Source organism: Fulmarus glacialis, unplaced genomic scaffold (assembly GCF_000690835.1).
Source record: "Fulmarus glacialis isolate BGI_N327 unplaced genomic scaffold, ASM69083v1 scaffold24817, whole genome shotgun sequence".
Lineage (NCBI taxonomy): Eukaryota > Metazoa > Chordata > Aves > Procellariiformes > Procellariidae > Fulmarus > Fulmarus glacialis.
This window is the reverse complement of record NW_009224149.1, coordinates 1-15,044: the sequence shown is the minus strand read 5'-3', so window position 1 is coordinate 15,044 and position 15,044 is coordinate 1. Positions and strand designations below refer to the sequence as shown.

The 15,044-nt window shown below is 36.5% G+C and overlaps 1 protein-coding gene across 1 annotated transcript; it reads left to right on the top strand.

Annotated features, from left to right (window-relative positions):
- Positions 1-1,524: 1,524 nt before the first annotated feature.
- Positions 1,525-14,315, top strand: LOC104079889 (GTPase-activating Rap/Ran-GAP domain-like protein 3; the record flags this gene model as incomplete). Its single annotated transcript, XM_009582071.1, has 11 exons — positions 1,525-1,561; positions 1,640-1,741; positions 4,120-4,256; positions 6,624-6,698; positions 8,135-8,234; positions 8,683-8,801; positions 9,587-9,651; positions 12,126-12,189; positions 12,453-12,479; positions 12,867-12,942; positions 14,212-14,315. Coding segments are annotated over exons 1-11 (906 nt in total), but the record flags the coding sequence as incomplete, so codon positions are not given.
- Positions 14,316-15,044: the final 729 nt, after the last annotated feature.

The following is a 15,044-nucleotide window of genomic DNA, read 5'->3' as shown; positions in this document are numbered from 1 at the left end:
TCCTTTAACTTGATGTATTTTGTTACATTAGTGCATTCATGTGTTGTATACCTATATCCATTTCTTAGTTATACAGTGTTTGGTTTTGAATACTCTTATCATATTTTATTTTTTAAAGCTTTTTGTTAGCTACTGACTTCGTTATCTCTGCAGCATTAATGTGTTCAGATCTGAGCATGCTTTTCCTGATAGAGTTTGACTTTCACTCAGCTGAAATACCACCAAATTAAGATATAGGACTTAGTTTGTGTGTATGCAGATAGTTCTAAAATGCCTTCGTAACTCCCTGGGTTTATCATGCAGGTAATTCACGAGATGGCATTTTCCTCTAGTTTCATGCATTTTGAGGTTAGCTTTGCCACAAGGTGGAAGGTAGTTCAGTTTTATAAACCTCAGCTTGCTTTTTCTCCTGCTTTCTGGAGCTATTGCATGACTGATGAAAGTCTCTAAAAAATTATCCAGGCGGAGATGGTTCCGTTCAAAGCACAGTAGGCCAGATGCTCTTTGTGGTGACTTTCTAATTTGTATTATATTTGTGTGGGGTTGTCCAGATGTCAGACACACAAAACAGTGACCTGGTTTTCCCAAGACTTGAAAAGATTTACTGTGCTAGTGACTGTTGTTGGATTTGTTTATTTTTTTTTTTACACACTCCTTGAATTGTCATCTTACATACATTTCTTCATTTGATCAAAGACTGAATTTCAGAGCTCAGCGACAGCAAAATCTCTCTTGACTGCTGTTTCCATAACATTCTGCCACCAGTACTGACAGTGACAAGTGTTCATTGATCGGAATTGCTTTTACAGTGGTTTCTAAGGCAACTAGCACACCTAGCCACAAAACTGAATTTTGTAGAACAAAAGTAGCACACAAAGAAAATGCTAGCACTACCACAATTACCTGATTTTTCTGTAATAGTAAAAAAATAATAGAAAACCCACAATTCCTTAAAATATATTGCAGGTGAGACATTCCATTTGTTCCGTGAAGCATCTGCCAAATTTCATGTGTATCTCAAAATGCAGGAACTCTAAAAATTGCATTTGATGCATTAGTACTTTTTAGGCTTTATCTGAACTTTGCAAATTCTCTCTGAGATGTGTGAAGAGGCAAAGGATCACTTTTAGCCCATACAAAACTAAACTTGGGAACTCTTCGTTCTAACTGGCAGGAAAAAGAAAATCTGATGTCTTTATTTTTGTCTGTATAGATGCTAATCTTGAAATACTTTTCTTTTAAATACCCAGTCTTAACAATGGCAGAGAAAATTTGTTAGCCAGATTTATGTGTGTTTCCTTCTGAAAGAAAAGATGAGAACTCATGAGTAATAGCGTCAAAATTTTTCTTTACCGGAAACCATACTGAAGTAAAATCTGGGTTTTTTTATAGTTCCCTTCAGATGATGGAAAGATGGAAGAAGATGGTGCATTTGCAATAAAATGTAAAACATGCATGACTTCCTTGTAAATGGCATGTAGGAGTAAGGTGAAAAGAAACCGTCCAAATACACTTTGAATGAGCATGTCAGTTATTGCTACAAAACCACATAAAGTAGAAGGTAATTGTAACAGAAGTTATTTGAGATGTGCAGCTCATTCAGTCTTTCCACTACTGCGGGCCGTCTTCTCTGTTGCAGGCTCAGAAGGAGCTGTAAGTGTTGTGGTGCGCTACAACTTCCGTGCAACAACGTGGCAGTATTGCATGGCAAGGTTCACTCAAAGGTCCAACAGCAGTAGTGGTAGGTGTATAAAAGTGTTGGACGTGAAGTCCTCGTGGTGTGTGATCGCTTAAGATTTGAACCTACTTTTGGATGCTCAGACTTCCTGGCTTAGGAACAGTTTATTCTGTTGGTCTCCATTAAGATTATTTCATCTTTGTCCAGTTGATGAGGCTCTGAAAATTCTCAGTGTCACAAATGTGAAAAGATAGATAGAGATGTACTGCCGCAAACTTTGAAAATTCCATCTTTGGGGCGTGCTTTTTTCAGGTAGCAACCTGAAGTAGCCTTACTCACTGGAACTGACTCTTGTTGTGGCTCATTTGTAATTTATGTATCTCTAAGTTTTTAATACTGTTTCTCTTCTGATTTTATCTCCGTCTGCTTTCTGTCCTGCTGTGGGGAAAAAGGAGGAGTTATTGTACTTTCAATTAGAGCACAAGCTGTTTGAACTGCAGGCTTTAACATTTATTTTTTTGATCTCAACTATGGTAAGGCTCTGAAATACTTAAGTCTACAAACAGCACATCCTAAGAAAGATGAAATTGTAGCTGCTTTGATGACAAGGGCTCTTAGATCAGGACCTAAGCCCAATTTCTTCTTGCATCACAGACTTTTTCCATCTCTGCTGTGCAGATTCCTGATATGGGAACTTACTGTTTTCCTGGAAGGTGTTCTCAGGAAAGTTAAGATTAATAACCATCCCCAGTCAAACATAAGTTCATTGTGCACGGAACCACAAGCTGAAAGCTTAAATAACTGTATTCGTGTTTAGGTCATAATACTTCCAATTGAGTGGTTGTTTTGGAGCTTGTAAAAATTGCATCTAATGTTCTTGTAGTTAGTTCTTGTAGGCAGTTTTCCTCAAGTCACTCATATTACTGCTGCTGTGGCATGTATGCGTGTGCCCCCATAGGTGTCAGAACACAGACTATGGCATCACTGCCTTCAGGAGTCAAACTGGCTGTATATAGTCATTTTTGCTTAGGAAGCAGTGTAGATGTGTTTGTATGATGAGGGATCTGGCTGAAAGGCCAGAGAAAGTACAGGGTATATGTCAGAAGCAATAGTGTCATCCCAAGGTTTTATTCACATGAAGTTAGAAAGGCAGCTCTGTTGTTGCAGCAGCTAACTATCCTGCTTCAGTGTGTGGGTCATTTAAAATTACTGTTATTGTAATGTTCTTATCCTTCCTGCATAATTTACATACTGGAAGCAAATACTAGGATTATTTTGGTGAGTTTTAAAGTTTTCTTAGATATGTCTTGTTTGTATTGCTTCTCCTTGGGTAAAGACATGGAATTCAAGTGGACAGAACTCAGAAATATGAATCATGTTTAATAAATTTTAAGTACTTATAAATATAAATCCAAATAGAAAAGCTGTCTGAAAATTAAAATGTTTCAGAGTCCAGTGTTGCAGTATCTCCTACAGTCAAGAAGCACGTGTGAGGGTGTTGCATTAAAATTTAGATATGTCTTCTGTTTGTCGATGTAACATTGCAATTTACAGTACTGATAATTCTCAGAAAATTTAATCTCTTATTTCTGGATGGAGGGTTTCTTGTTGTTTTGTTTTGTTTCCATTAAAATTAAATGACTTTATTTTCATTACTGCTGACTGAAGGGTGAACTGTAAGTTTGAAATTTGATGGAGGGATTGAGCTGCTAGCCCTGGTACAGACTGGGTAATCAAGGTTTATGTTAAATTTGCATCTAAATCTTTATTTAGTTTGTAGTTGTAACATGTATATCCCCATTGCAAAGGCAGGAGGCTTAGTGTTTATAGTTAGAGTATATAGTTATAGTTTATATGTTTGCTATCTGTTTTGACCTCGTGAAGCACGTAGTGATGTGCTTAATGTGACATGATGGTATGAAATTAAATGTGATAATGCATGTAGATTTTGAACTTTGCATTCTAGGATTACTTTTGCTTGCTTGACAATTTTATCTTTGTTAAGGTTATTGGGGGCACCTATGAAATGCTGTTCTTTCCTTATGCTTTTCAATTAAAGTAATTGTTTAGTTTCTTTTTGTGTGTAGGCTAAAAAAAGACACTCTGAACAGTAGCAATATACTAAGCATGAGTTTATTAAGCATAGTGCAGTTGTCCTATTCGAGGCATTAAGTTTACTGTAGGTTTTTCTTCCCTTAGATTAAATGCAGATTTCAAACATGGTTATAAGCCACCACCGGCTTTGGAACTCTGATCACATCATGACTAAATACTTAATTTAATCATAGCTTTTGCTTCCAGTCAGGACACAGATGTTTCTTTTCCTTTGGGGGTAATATGAAAGCCAGACTGCAATGGCTGCTAGGGATTGTGCACATTGTAAGGAGTGTTCCCTGCAGTAATGAGGTTATGCACTGCGAATTGATATTTGTTAATGGCAGGGTATAGCGTTGCAGGAGATCTAGGGCTAGTTGACTTGTGTACACTGACGAAGCGTTTCTATTCCAGCTCTGTCTCTGAAGACCTGGGTTGCAGACGTGGAGAGTTTAGCAGAAAGCATTACGGATCTGTGGAGCTTGTAAGTTTATATAGCCTGTCCTTTGATTTTAGCAGCTTGTAATGCAGAGCTCAAATCCTTTTCATTTCCAGGTTAAAAATTGGATCTAGTTTGGAAAACGTGCTTTCTAAGCTGGACTTGAAAGTTACAGGGTAATAAAAAGAGGCTTCAGAATAGATATATTAGACCTGTGCTAGGAAATCTTTTTGCTACGTTATTTATGAATATTTCATCGTAAAGGGACAGGAAGCATTATATAAATATCGTGTTTACCCCCAGATGGAAATTGACCTTTTTTTTCTCTTATAAGCTGAAGATTGCAAAATATTAGGGTAGCATTTGATGAAATACTTGCAATTACGTGAGTTAAAAACTGTGTGCATGCTTATGTGTGTACATATATATGTGTGTATGTGATTTTATGTGTATGTGCCTCAGAGTAGTGGGAGAGACTTTAAAATTAAAAGAACTAGTTAGAATAAGGATATTGAAAACTGTTACCTAAAATCTGTCAGTTATTCTGCATTTTCTTCAAATTCAAAGATTAAGTTGGTACTTCATTTTTCTCATATATAAATTTCTTCTCCGCTGTGGAAATAGCAGTATGTCAGCAGTTAAATAACGTCACTCTGTATACAAGGCCATAATGAAATTACATAAACTTACTGTAGGCAAACAGAAGTGGGGAAGGGTAAAGAAATTGAACTCCAGCTCTCTTACTGTGGGAAGAAGTCACTGATTTTCTACTAGCTATAATTGTAATTTAAAGTTCTTGGATAGTATATTTATTATTATGTATGTAAACTGGGTGTAAATTGGTGGCTTAGTTGCTGGAAGTTGCATTGCAAGAACACCAGGTATCTTTCTTTTCTTTCCATACATTCCACATATTAGATGTGGTGTTTTAATAAAAAAAGGAAGTGAACTGCTTTCTGCTAAGAGGCTCTTTCATTACTAATACTTAGATTCTTTTGCTGGAAAAGAAGAATTTGTTGGTAATTATAAATTCACAGTCAGCTCACACAAATGGTCTTGTCTTTTGATTGGTTTTCTTAAAATTCTGCTAGTATTTTATGAAAGTGTGTCTTTTTATCTTTTGGAGTACAAACGTATAAAGGTGCTTGTTGCCCTTTCAGATTTCTAAATGTTTAATATTGAACCTTTCTTGCTTAATATTTTGCACAGCAGCATCTCAACTGCTCAATTATTTCCACCTTTTATTTATTACAACCCAATTATTTTGTCTCTGCCCTAAACATTTTTTCCTGTGTCTTCGCCACTGGTGTAATACGACCAGTTGTCTGTATGATTTCTCTTACAGTTTATACAAGGCACCAGGATGTGTTGGGGTTTTTGCCATGTTAATTTATTGCTGACCTAGCCTCAGATCACTTCAAAGCAAGGAGCAAAGAGAACTTCAAAATGTTGTCATAACTCTTCCACCAAGTAAAGGGAGAAAGTATTATCCTAGAATAACATGGATTGCTAGAGGGAAGCAAGAAGTGATGTACCATTACATTATTGTTGTTCAGATCCCATTTCATAAGTTTGGTATGATACGTGACAATCTCATTTTTTACGGTTTTGAGGGGAGTAACATGCAATATCATTGGCAGCATTCCTCTCCTCTTCTCTTATAGGGATCCTAAGCAGTGTTGCTGAACATGTCAGAATTGTCATGTTATCCTATGTTTTACTGACTTCTCAAGAACTTTTTTAACAACAGAGTTTCAGTGTTCTGGGAATCCCTGGATTCCCTTATAAAAAGAGCAGGCAATCTTTCCAGAATATTTATGAAACTGTTGAAGTCTTCAGCTGGAAACAAACCATATTTTCTGATGTTAATACTGGAAGCAGACCAGGACATCTTCTGTACCTTATGTTGTTTGGTATCATCACTGAGTATTATGTTTGGAGATTGTTGCTGCTCTCTGTCTCTTGAAAACATCAATAAATAAAATGCAGTGAAAGACTGCTAGTCCCAGTAATACTGCCAACAAGTAGAGTTTTAGGCTTAGCAACGCTGAGAGGACAAGGATCATCATGTTTGTGGGACCCATTGTTTTGAAAGGAGCAAGCTTCAAGATGAATTTCTGGAAAGCGGACAAGTCCCTCTGTAGGCGTTCTCTGTGTAGGTGCAGCCAAAATCTGAGACAGGAGAATTTCTGATTAGTACTGGGATCTACCAAAAGAGTGAACAGCTCTCCCGCTCATGCCTCCTTGGAGTTATGATTGGGTCATTCGAAATCTGTAGTCAAATTAGTAATAGTTGTGCTGATCCCTTCTCTGTGGGTGATGCCTGGGAGAAGAAGAAACCGTAGTAAGCTTTGATTGCTGATCATACGGCTATTTTTGGAACTAGAACCTCTGTCTTAAACTCTCTTATAGCTTATATCTAGTGATGCTGATGGAGCCATTCAAAGAGCTGGACGGTTCCGTGTGGAAAACGGTTCTTCTGGTGAGGTAAGTGGCTAAAGATACTCATAGAAAGCTGAAAAAAAAATTCAGTTTCAGTTATTCTTCGTCACTGAAAGATGTCAGTCAATTACTAAGGAAGAGGACTTGAAAAATGCTAAATAATATGAGAATGTAAGAATCTAAGAGGAGGGAGGTGGTGGGTTTTTTCCCCCCCAGTCTAGCTTAGCTCTTCTTTCGAGAGTATGCAATCTTGACAATTTAATTTTTTAAGGGAAAAGCTGGTATTTCATTTAGTTTTGGTAACATTTTGCTCACCTGATCATGTTAGAAGAAAAATACCTATCTTGTCCTCTGAATAACACTCGCAGTCTCTAGTTCATCACTTTGTATTGGTGTCCTGGTGATACTACTATGTTCAAGCTGACCTTCTTGCTTTTAAGTTTATTACTTGGTGTGATGAAGTTATAGCTTCATTTTTCCCCCCCTTAGTTGTCTTTTGGCAGCTATGCTTATATTTAAATAAGAGATAAAAAAGCTGAGTGGAGCCTGCGAGAGGCATTCCCTCCAGATTCTTGTGCTGTTAAACTCGTGGTGTGTCCCTGCAGCCACTCCAGTGACACTTAGGTTTCTACTTATCTTAATTTTTTATCTTCCTTTGCAAAACTTTTTCAGCTGTAAATGTCATTTTAATATTGAAAGAAAGAAGACCTCATATTCTTGAAATATATGTAAGGTCTTGGTAAGCTTGTATTGAACTATTACTGATCATCTGTTTGCATCAGCTCTGGGTTGAGAGTTTAAAACAATTTAACTATTCTGCATTGATTCTCTGTGGGGTCGTGTTCTGTACACTGTCTTTTTAGTTCAGTTTCATGCAGTTCAAAAGCTGATTAGCTTGCATCACAGAAAGATTCTCTGAGTGGGTGATGAATGGCCACAGGGTGAATGGATATGGAGAATGGCTTTTTCTCTGCGTATGTTAATTCTTAGTGGAAAAGGACTTGAGGGATGCTTGGGAATTTACCTTAACCGGCCAAGCCAGAAACAACACTGAAGAACTTCCGGAGCATGCTCTGGTCTAGCGAGGAGTCCTTGAGGATTATTTTGGGAAGAACTGAGAAAACGAAACCTGGAGGCAGAATTCTGTTTATTAATTTACTTATGTATAAGTTTTAAAAACACTGGTCTTCAAATTCCACATTGAAATATCTTCTTTTCAGTGGAATGCTAAGCTATTACCTGTAACAGTGGTACAATAGGAAAAGACTGTAGTTACTTAGAAAGAAAAGAGGAAGGAAAAGACGAGGAGAGGGAGAAACTTCTATTTCAGCTGCACAACAACTGACTTAAGAATAATTCTTTGCTTTTTAAAAAACAGTATACAGCTAAAAATCTTCCGGTGAATCAGCCACTCTTGATTGGTTCTCCTTTTTTTTTTCCCACTTGGCATTTGATCTAACAGTCTCCCAATTCTATTTCAGAATACAGACTACACTCCAGGTACATGGCACAGAACAGACGTGCATTTGGAAAACCCAGAGTATCATACAAGATGGTATTTCAAATATTTTTTAGGGAAAGGTAATTATCTTTTTGCGAGTGGATTGACGTTTTGATCAATGAAAATGCAATGTAGCTTTAAATTGCTGTTATTTAAATATGGAAAAAAGTATGGTATTAGTTTAATATTAATACATTTTCTGTCCTGTACAGAAAACAAGTTCTTGTTTCATATATTTTTAACCGGAAGACAGAGAGTGGGTTTCTGTAAGCAGTGGAACCCCTGCTATCAAAAAGGGATGTTTTGAAACCCTTCTTGGCCTTGAAGGCTGTACCCATCCCTTGGTTTTTTACACATCTGTGTATAAATACAGAGTTATTTATGTAGATAAGTATATATTTTTACATATGAATGCGTATATTTACATATGTCTCTCTGTGCGCGCGCACGTGTGTCTGTGTATGTGCATGCAAGCGGGTGTGTGTGTCGTCTTTACAGTTGATAATGCTTCTTGTTTTTCCCTAACAGTTCATCAAAATTATATAGGTACAGATGCAGAGAAGAACCCTTTCTTTCTGTCTGTTGTACTGTCTGACCAAAATAATCAGCGTGTTCCTCAATACCATTCAATACTTTGGCGAAAAACAGTAAGAAAAATATTTAATTGCTGCTCTGACTTTTTTTTTTGTTTGATTATTTGTTTTGGATATGTTTATGATACACTTTTTTGCTTTCTTCAGCATTTCGGTATTTAATACATATTTTTCATTTTATACAATAAGAACATAAAATTCTACCATAGTAGATAAAACGAAACTAGCTTTGTAGATAACATTATACTAAACTTTTTGAAAGAAATCTGTGCTGCTGGATATTTTTTAATTGTTCTTACCTGCAACTCTGTGTTATTTTTAGAAATGTTGCCTAAATTATTCTTGACTGTGTCCTGCAACGAATTTAGGCAATGACTTTATACGTTTTTGGAATTTTCTTATACAACGTTAAGAAAATAGGCAGTTGTGATACTGGTTTCACTAATATTGTTTAATGAATTTTTTTTCACTTAACGTTCCATAAGAACCTTTTATCAAAGCAATTGGTTTAAAACTCTCCTGTATGCATGCATGGGTCACTTTTTTTTTTTTTTAAAAAAAAAAAAAAAAAGAAAGAGTTTGTAATGTCTGCTAGTTTCAGCACCCCTCATACCGCGTGCAAAGGTAGTCAAAACTAAGTAAAAAATAATTTTGCGCCATCCATGACTTTTCATATTCAGTTTTCCTTCTTTCCAAACCAGTAGTAAATATGGCTATGTAAAACTAGCACGGTTTTGTTCTTTGGTTTTTTTACTTAATTGTTTTTATTAATATTCCTATTTGAATATACAGAAAAATCAGTATGTCCTGTAATATCTCCTAGCTTTTTTTCTTTATAGGGTACTCAGAAAATATGTCTCCCTTACAGTCCCACGAAAACATTATCAGTGAAATCTATATTAAGGTATGTATTTACAAATAAGTTATCAGTTAAGATATTTGTCTGTATGCCTTTTCCTGTAATTCAGAGCTTGTGTTGCATGGTTTTCATGATAGATTTATAAAAACAGTAAAGACCGGTTTACAAATCTTAACCATTGAAGGCAGCGAAAAGTGGTTTTAAAGCCTGTTCTGGAATAGACAAAGTGACAACTTAAAATGGAGAAAAATTCTCAGCACTTTTTCTTCAGTGCAGGGACTATTTTCAAGTTCTTTGGAAAACAGGTGCTAAGTGGAACCACAGTGGCTGAGGAGAAATATCTTTTTAAATTAGATAGATAATTAAGAGACCTGAGGAACAGCAAATTTTGAATAGAAAGGTGGTTATTATGTGTCCCTAGCAGGAGGAAGCAGACAGGGGAGAAACCAAGAATTATTTCTTCAGTTGATTGTCTCCATGTAAGTCTCACTATTGGTGTGTTATACACAGTGAAGCCAAGAAAATTCCTTCCCGCAGCCAGAGTCTGTATGGACATGCTCGTACTCTGTCCTGCCTCTTTTGTAGCAGAAGAGAATATAAAGTGAGTAAGCCCAACACCATTTCTATTTCTTTCAACACAATAATCAACTGAGATGTCAGAGCACCTGTTTGCAAAGTGTTCATTCAAATTTAATCTGCCGTTTTTACGATCTAATCATGTGTCTTTTCTCAAATCCCTCACTGACAACGTCTTCAAGTGCATCTTCTGTAAGGATTTTACCTCCTCTAGAAACCCATAAAAAGTGCCTTCATTTACTGAACAGGTAGTGTGTACCAGATAAATGGGCAGTCTGCAGATCTTCAAAACCTTTGGTCTGTATAGAGTACGAGCAAATGTCTCTTGCTTGGTTGAAGCCGGTCCACTGGGTAACACTGCCAGTGCTCATGTGAGAGGAGAATTCTGGGAACAGGGCGTGTGTTGTGATGTGAAGTCAGTACTACCAGATCTGCATTTTCCTACAACTGCACAAGATTTCTGAGAGGTTCCAGACCACTGATTTTGCCAGACAGGCTAGCAGGCTATTGAGCCTTATTTCTTAATTCTGATTTCCTGGGCTGTGGCTCTGGTTTGGAGTGTCAAGATGGTGCGTTGAAAACACTTCAGATCTCTTTCATCTTCTTCATCGAAATGAGCTAGGTACCCTCTTCAAACTCCTACAGCACTGCTTGAATAGTGTTCCGAGTTGTCAGTACTGCATGCTGTACCTCCGTAAGCACCTGATCTTCCATGTCTGCCCACCAATTGCTGAAATATTTCTTCCTAACATCCCTTTCTAACCCAGCCTCTCCCTCCACTCTCGCCCACATACACATTTTTGGTCAGGCATCCCAGAGTGGAGAAACTTAGTCTTCAGTTAGCTAGGGTCATAACTCTTTTGCTGAAACACCCTCATGTGTTCCATCCTGTGATGCTCTAGTATTTTACAGAGGAAAATGCAGGCTTGTTTCAGACCTTGTTCCCCACTTCTCCCAGGGTCTGTGCTACCTGTGATCAGCTGGATAAATGTCATCTCCTTTTGCCGACTTGGGCTTGGACTAAAATCTCTTCCCTGACTATTCTTTTGCTTTTACGGTCCTTGAGCCTTTCCTCAGGCCTGACTGATATTCCTTTGACATTTCACCCTGTTCACAGCCAGTGTGAATCTAGGTACAGACTGTATCAAAGAATTTTGGTTACATTAATAAACCTGTTTTTTCTAAATTAATTGGAACATTGGTACATTTTAATCCCTTTCAAAAGGAACTAAAGCAAATCCTGTCTGCACTGTGATCTAGTGTAAGCAATGATGGGAAGGTGCATCAGATTTGACATCCCTATTAGTTCAGTATGCCCCAGGCAGACTGCATTTGGCACTCCGTGACATGCTGTGCAAGTCTATAAATTAATGCTGGGGAAAAAAAATGGGCAAAAATAATAATCAATGCAGAAACACAAGTTAGGAAAAAATGCTATAAATTAGATATTTCTGTCTACTGAGGCAGTTGATCTTGCTTCTTATTTAAATACTTTTTTCTGTTCTGTTTGTGGATCTTTGGCATGTGAATTTGATGCTGAACTGCTCGTTTTTCATTTGACTTGCCTTGAATTATTTTAGAAAAGAGAGAAGAAAAGCTTACAAAATAGAATAGGTTATTGAGTCCTCCTAAAATGCTAACAATGGTTACGTATAAAGGAAAGTGAAGGATTATGGAATAAAACTCTGTGCTTTGTAAGTAAATATGGTAAATTTAAACCTGATCTCCATGCAGGGTCTTACTAATTTCTGTTTTTAAAATATAAAAGCAGTTTAGGAGGTTAGTATTGTGGGAAAGAAACGTCTATTCCACAAAACATTCCATGTAAGAGAGACTCTTTGAACAATTCCTTTTGTAACTAGTTCTAACTGCAACCAGTTAGTGGTTTAATGTTGAAATGTACACTTGCCCTTCTATAAAGCAGTATTTCATTTGCATTGCAGTGCTATGAGTCTCGACAAATTTGAGAAGAGCCCAAGGGAAATTTTTCATCCTCAGATACAAAAGGTAGGAAGTGACTTCTTTTTTTGTTTGGTTGTTTTTCTTTATTATTTTGTAGAAAAATAAGTCATTAAGTATAAACGCTACTGGTTTGTTTCTTTCAATAGCGGGATAATAATGATGAGTAGGGTTACATGACACTACAAAGTAAACTGTCTTTATCAGTTGAACTGGCCACTTCAAAACAAAACTTAAATACACAAGGATGTTACAGTTTTGTTTGTGTTATCTTTAATACCTGTGTGCTAAAGATGTTGTTTTGTTTACAGGATTTATTGGTTCTTGAAGAGCAAGAGGTAAATGTGAACTTACCACTCCCAGCTCACAGACCTGTTCAACGAATACAGCTTTGTATTTGAAATATTTGCACTGACATGCTTGTGACAACTTGGAAATCAATTGCTTATTGCAGTAAAAAAATGTAGTATAATAATTTTAAGCACCAACTTAATATATATTAATAGATCACCAACTTAGTAGATCATAAAATTCATAATATGTGATCAAAGGTAAATCATTAGCTATCCACTACTTGAGCATGTAATAGAGTTGGTATGAAATGCATATTCCCATGTGTAAGATGTATACAAAGGTATATATATAAAAGTCCTTAGAGAAAACATTATTTTAGGTCTTTTGTTTGATTGCCTGTTTATCATGTAATATTTGGTTTTATTTCTCAGGGATCTGTGAATTTTAAATTTGGAGTCCTTTATGCTAAGGATGGGCAGCTTACAGATGATGAAATGTTCAGCAATGGTGAGTTTTTCACCTTTTTCTTAATTATTGTTTCATTCATCTGAATAAAAAAATGTAGGATAGTGTCTATACGTGGAAGCCAGAAGGGAGGTGATGGTTATGTGAACAGTAGTTTTGTTAGGTTTTCATGTTCGTGTTGGGTGAAAAATTGTAGCATAGAATCTTCTGTTTCTGTAAAAGGTTGCTGTAGGAAACCTACTATTACAACTTGGAAGATACTGAAATTTCTTTTCTAGAAATAGGCTATACAACGTAAGATTTAGAAAAAGGAAGCAGCTGAAGGAGGCGACTTATGTTACCTGCAAAAAGTCACTGTTGTTTCTAGTTCTTTCACTCTTACGTTTTTGCAGCATGATCATGTTCTTCTATGCGCTTGAACAGTGTCTTGGAGTTAGCAAAAGAGGTCACTGTTTAATGTCACATGACAATAGCTATTCTGCAAGGCTGGGATGCTGTTTCGGTAAAGGTAGAAGGCTTGGATGACATGAGGAGAAACTAATTCAGCTGAAACTTTGGTCCTCGTGCCCTGGGAGCAGGACCTGTTCCTGTATTTTGATTATTTTTTATAGGTGTTCTATTACTACATGTGCTTTTCTGTTGTAATGTTTCTCCCTTCCATGCATAGAAACCGGAAGTGAAAGTTTTCAAAGATTTTTGCATCTCTTGGGTGACACAATTACTTTGAAAGGTTGGACAGGCTACAGAGGGGGACTGGACACTAAAAGTAAGAATTCATCTGAAGCAAAAAAGTGGGGGGGCTGCAATATAAATTTTTTTGCTTATTGCATGCGCATATTTTATATATTGTAGAAATAATACAATCCCAAAACAGACTTCCTCAAGTGCATGCTAAATGCTCTGCTTCACCAGGAAAAAAGTCAGGTTAGCTTAAATCACTGGTATGGAATGCAGTTGAAGAAAAGTATGTATATGACCCGTATTTTCAAGGTGAACCGTTTAATTTTATATTGGAATGGGGTGAAGGATATGTTACTTGCTTCATGATAGTAGGGCATCATGGCTTGAAGAACCGTGCATGATTTCAGGAGGCTAGGTGAAGGACGTCATAGGTTTTAAGTGTGTGAATATGCAGATTAAGTTGCAAACTCAGGTTTGGACACACGTAAAACATGCAGCATGGACATTTTCTAAAATGGATCAGAAAGAAGGATGACTAAAGAAGGTTTGGTAGAAGGACCTGAGATATTTTTTGATCTTTAGAAAACTTAAAGGATGTATTCCTGTTGAAAACGTTGTCTTCCCTTGCAGATGATACAACTGGAACCTGTTCCATCTATACAGTTTTTCAAGGGCATGAAATTATGTTCCATGTTTCAACCATGCTACCATATTCTAGAGAGAACAAGCAGCAGGTACATGGTCCTCTCTTTCTTTTTTTTTTTTTTTTAAATTTTTTATTTTATTTATTAAATCACAAACTCCAAAACTTTAAAAGAAAAGAAGGCATTTCTTGCCTGTTAACATTTCAGAAATACAGGTCTTAAGACTTCTGCTGTATTTTTTTCCTCAATATTATACCTAATGCTGAAAACTTCATTATGTTTGTTAGAAGATAACGCGTCATATCATCTCTATTAAGGTACAAAAGACATTTGCAAAGAAGGTAAAAATTGATTGACTGAGTAGTGATTGAGTATTCTGTTATTCAGATGACTTGTAGAGCTTCACTGCTGCAATTATCATTACCTCGAAGAATTTAGGAAAGCTGGAAATTAGACTTGTGTGTGAATCGTCAGAATACTCACATATGTAACACACAACTCATACTCAGGTAGCAAATTGTGTGGCTTGAAAGAAATTCCCTTTGTGAGCGTGTTAATGGCAAGCTTTGTGCATTTGCTCTAAAGCACTGCTGTTGCCCTCTCATACTAGGTGGGTTCTTGGGTATACTTGTTCAAACGTACTATCATCCATTGTTTGAACCTTTCTATGTATTATATGATGAAAAAAATACTTCATAAGCACATGCATTTACCTATATATCACACATCCATAACCATTTACCTAAAATTACTTGCAAATTACTTGTTTTACTATTTTCTTATTCAAGCAATAATTATATATTATGTATTATTATAATA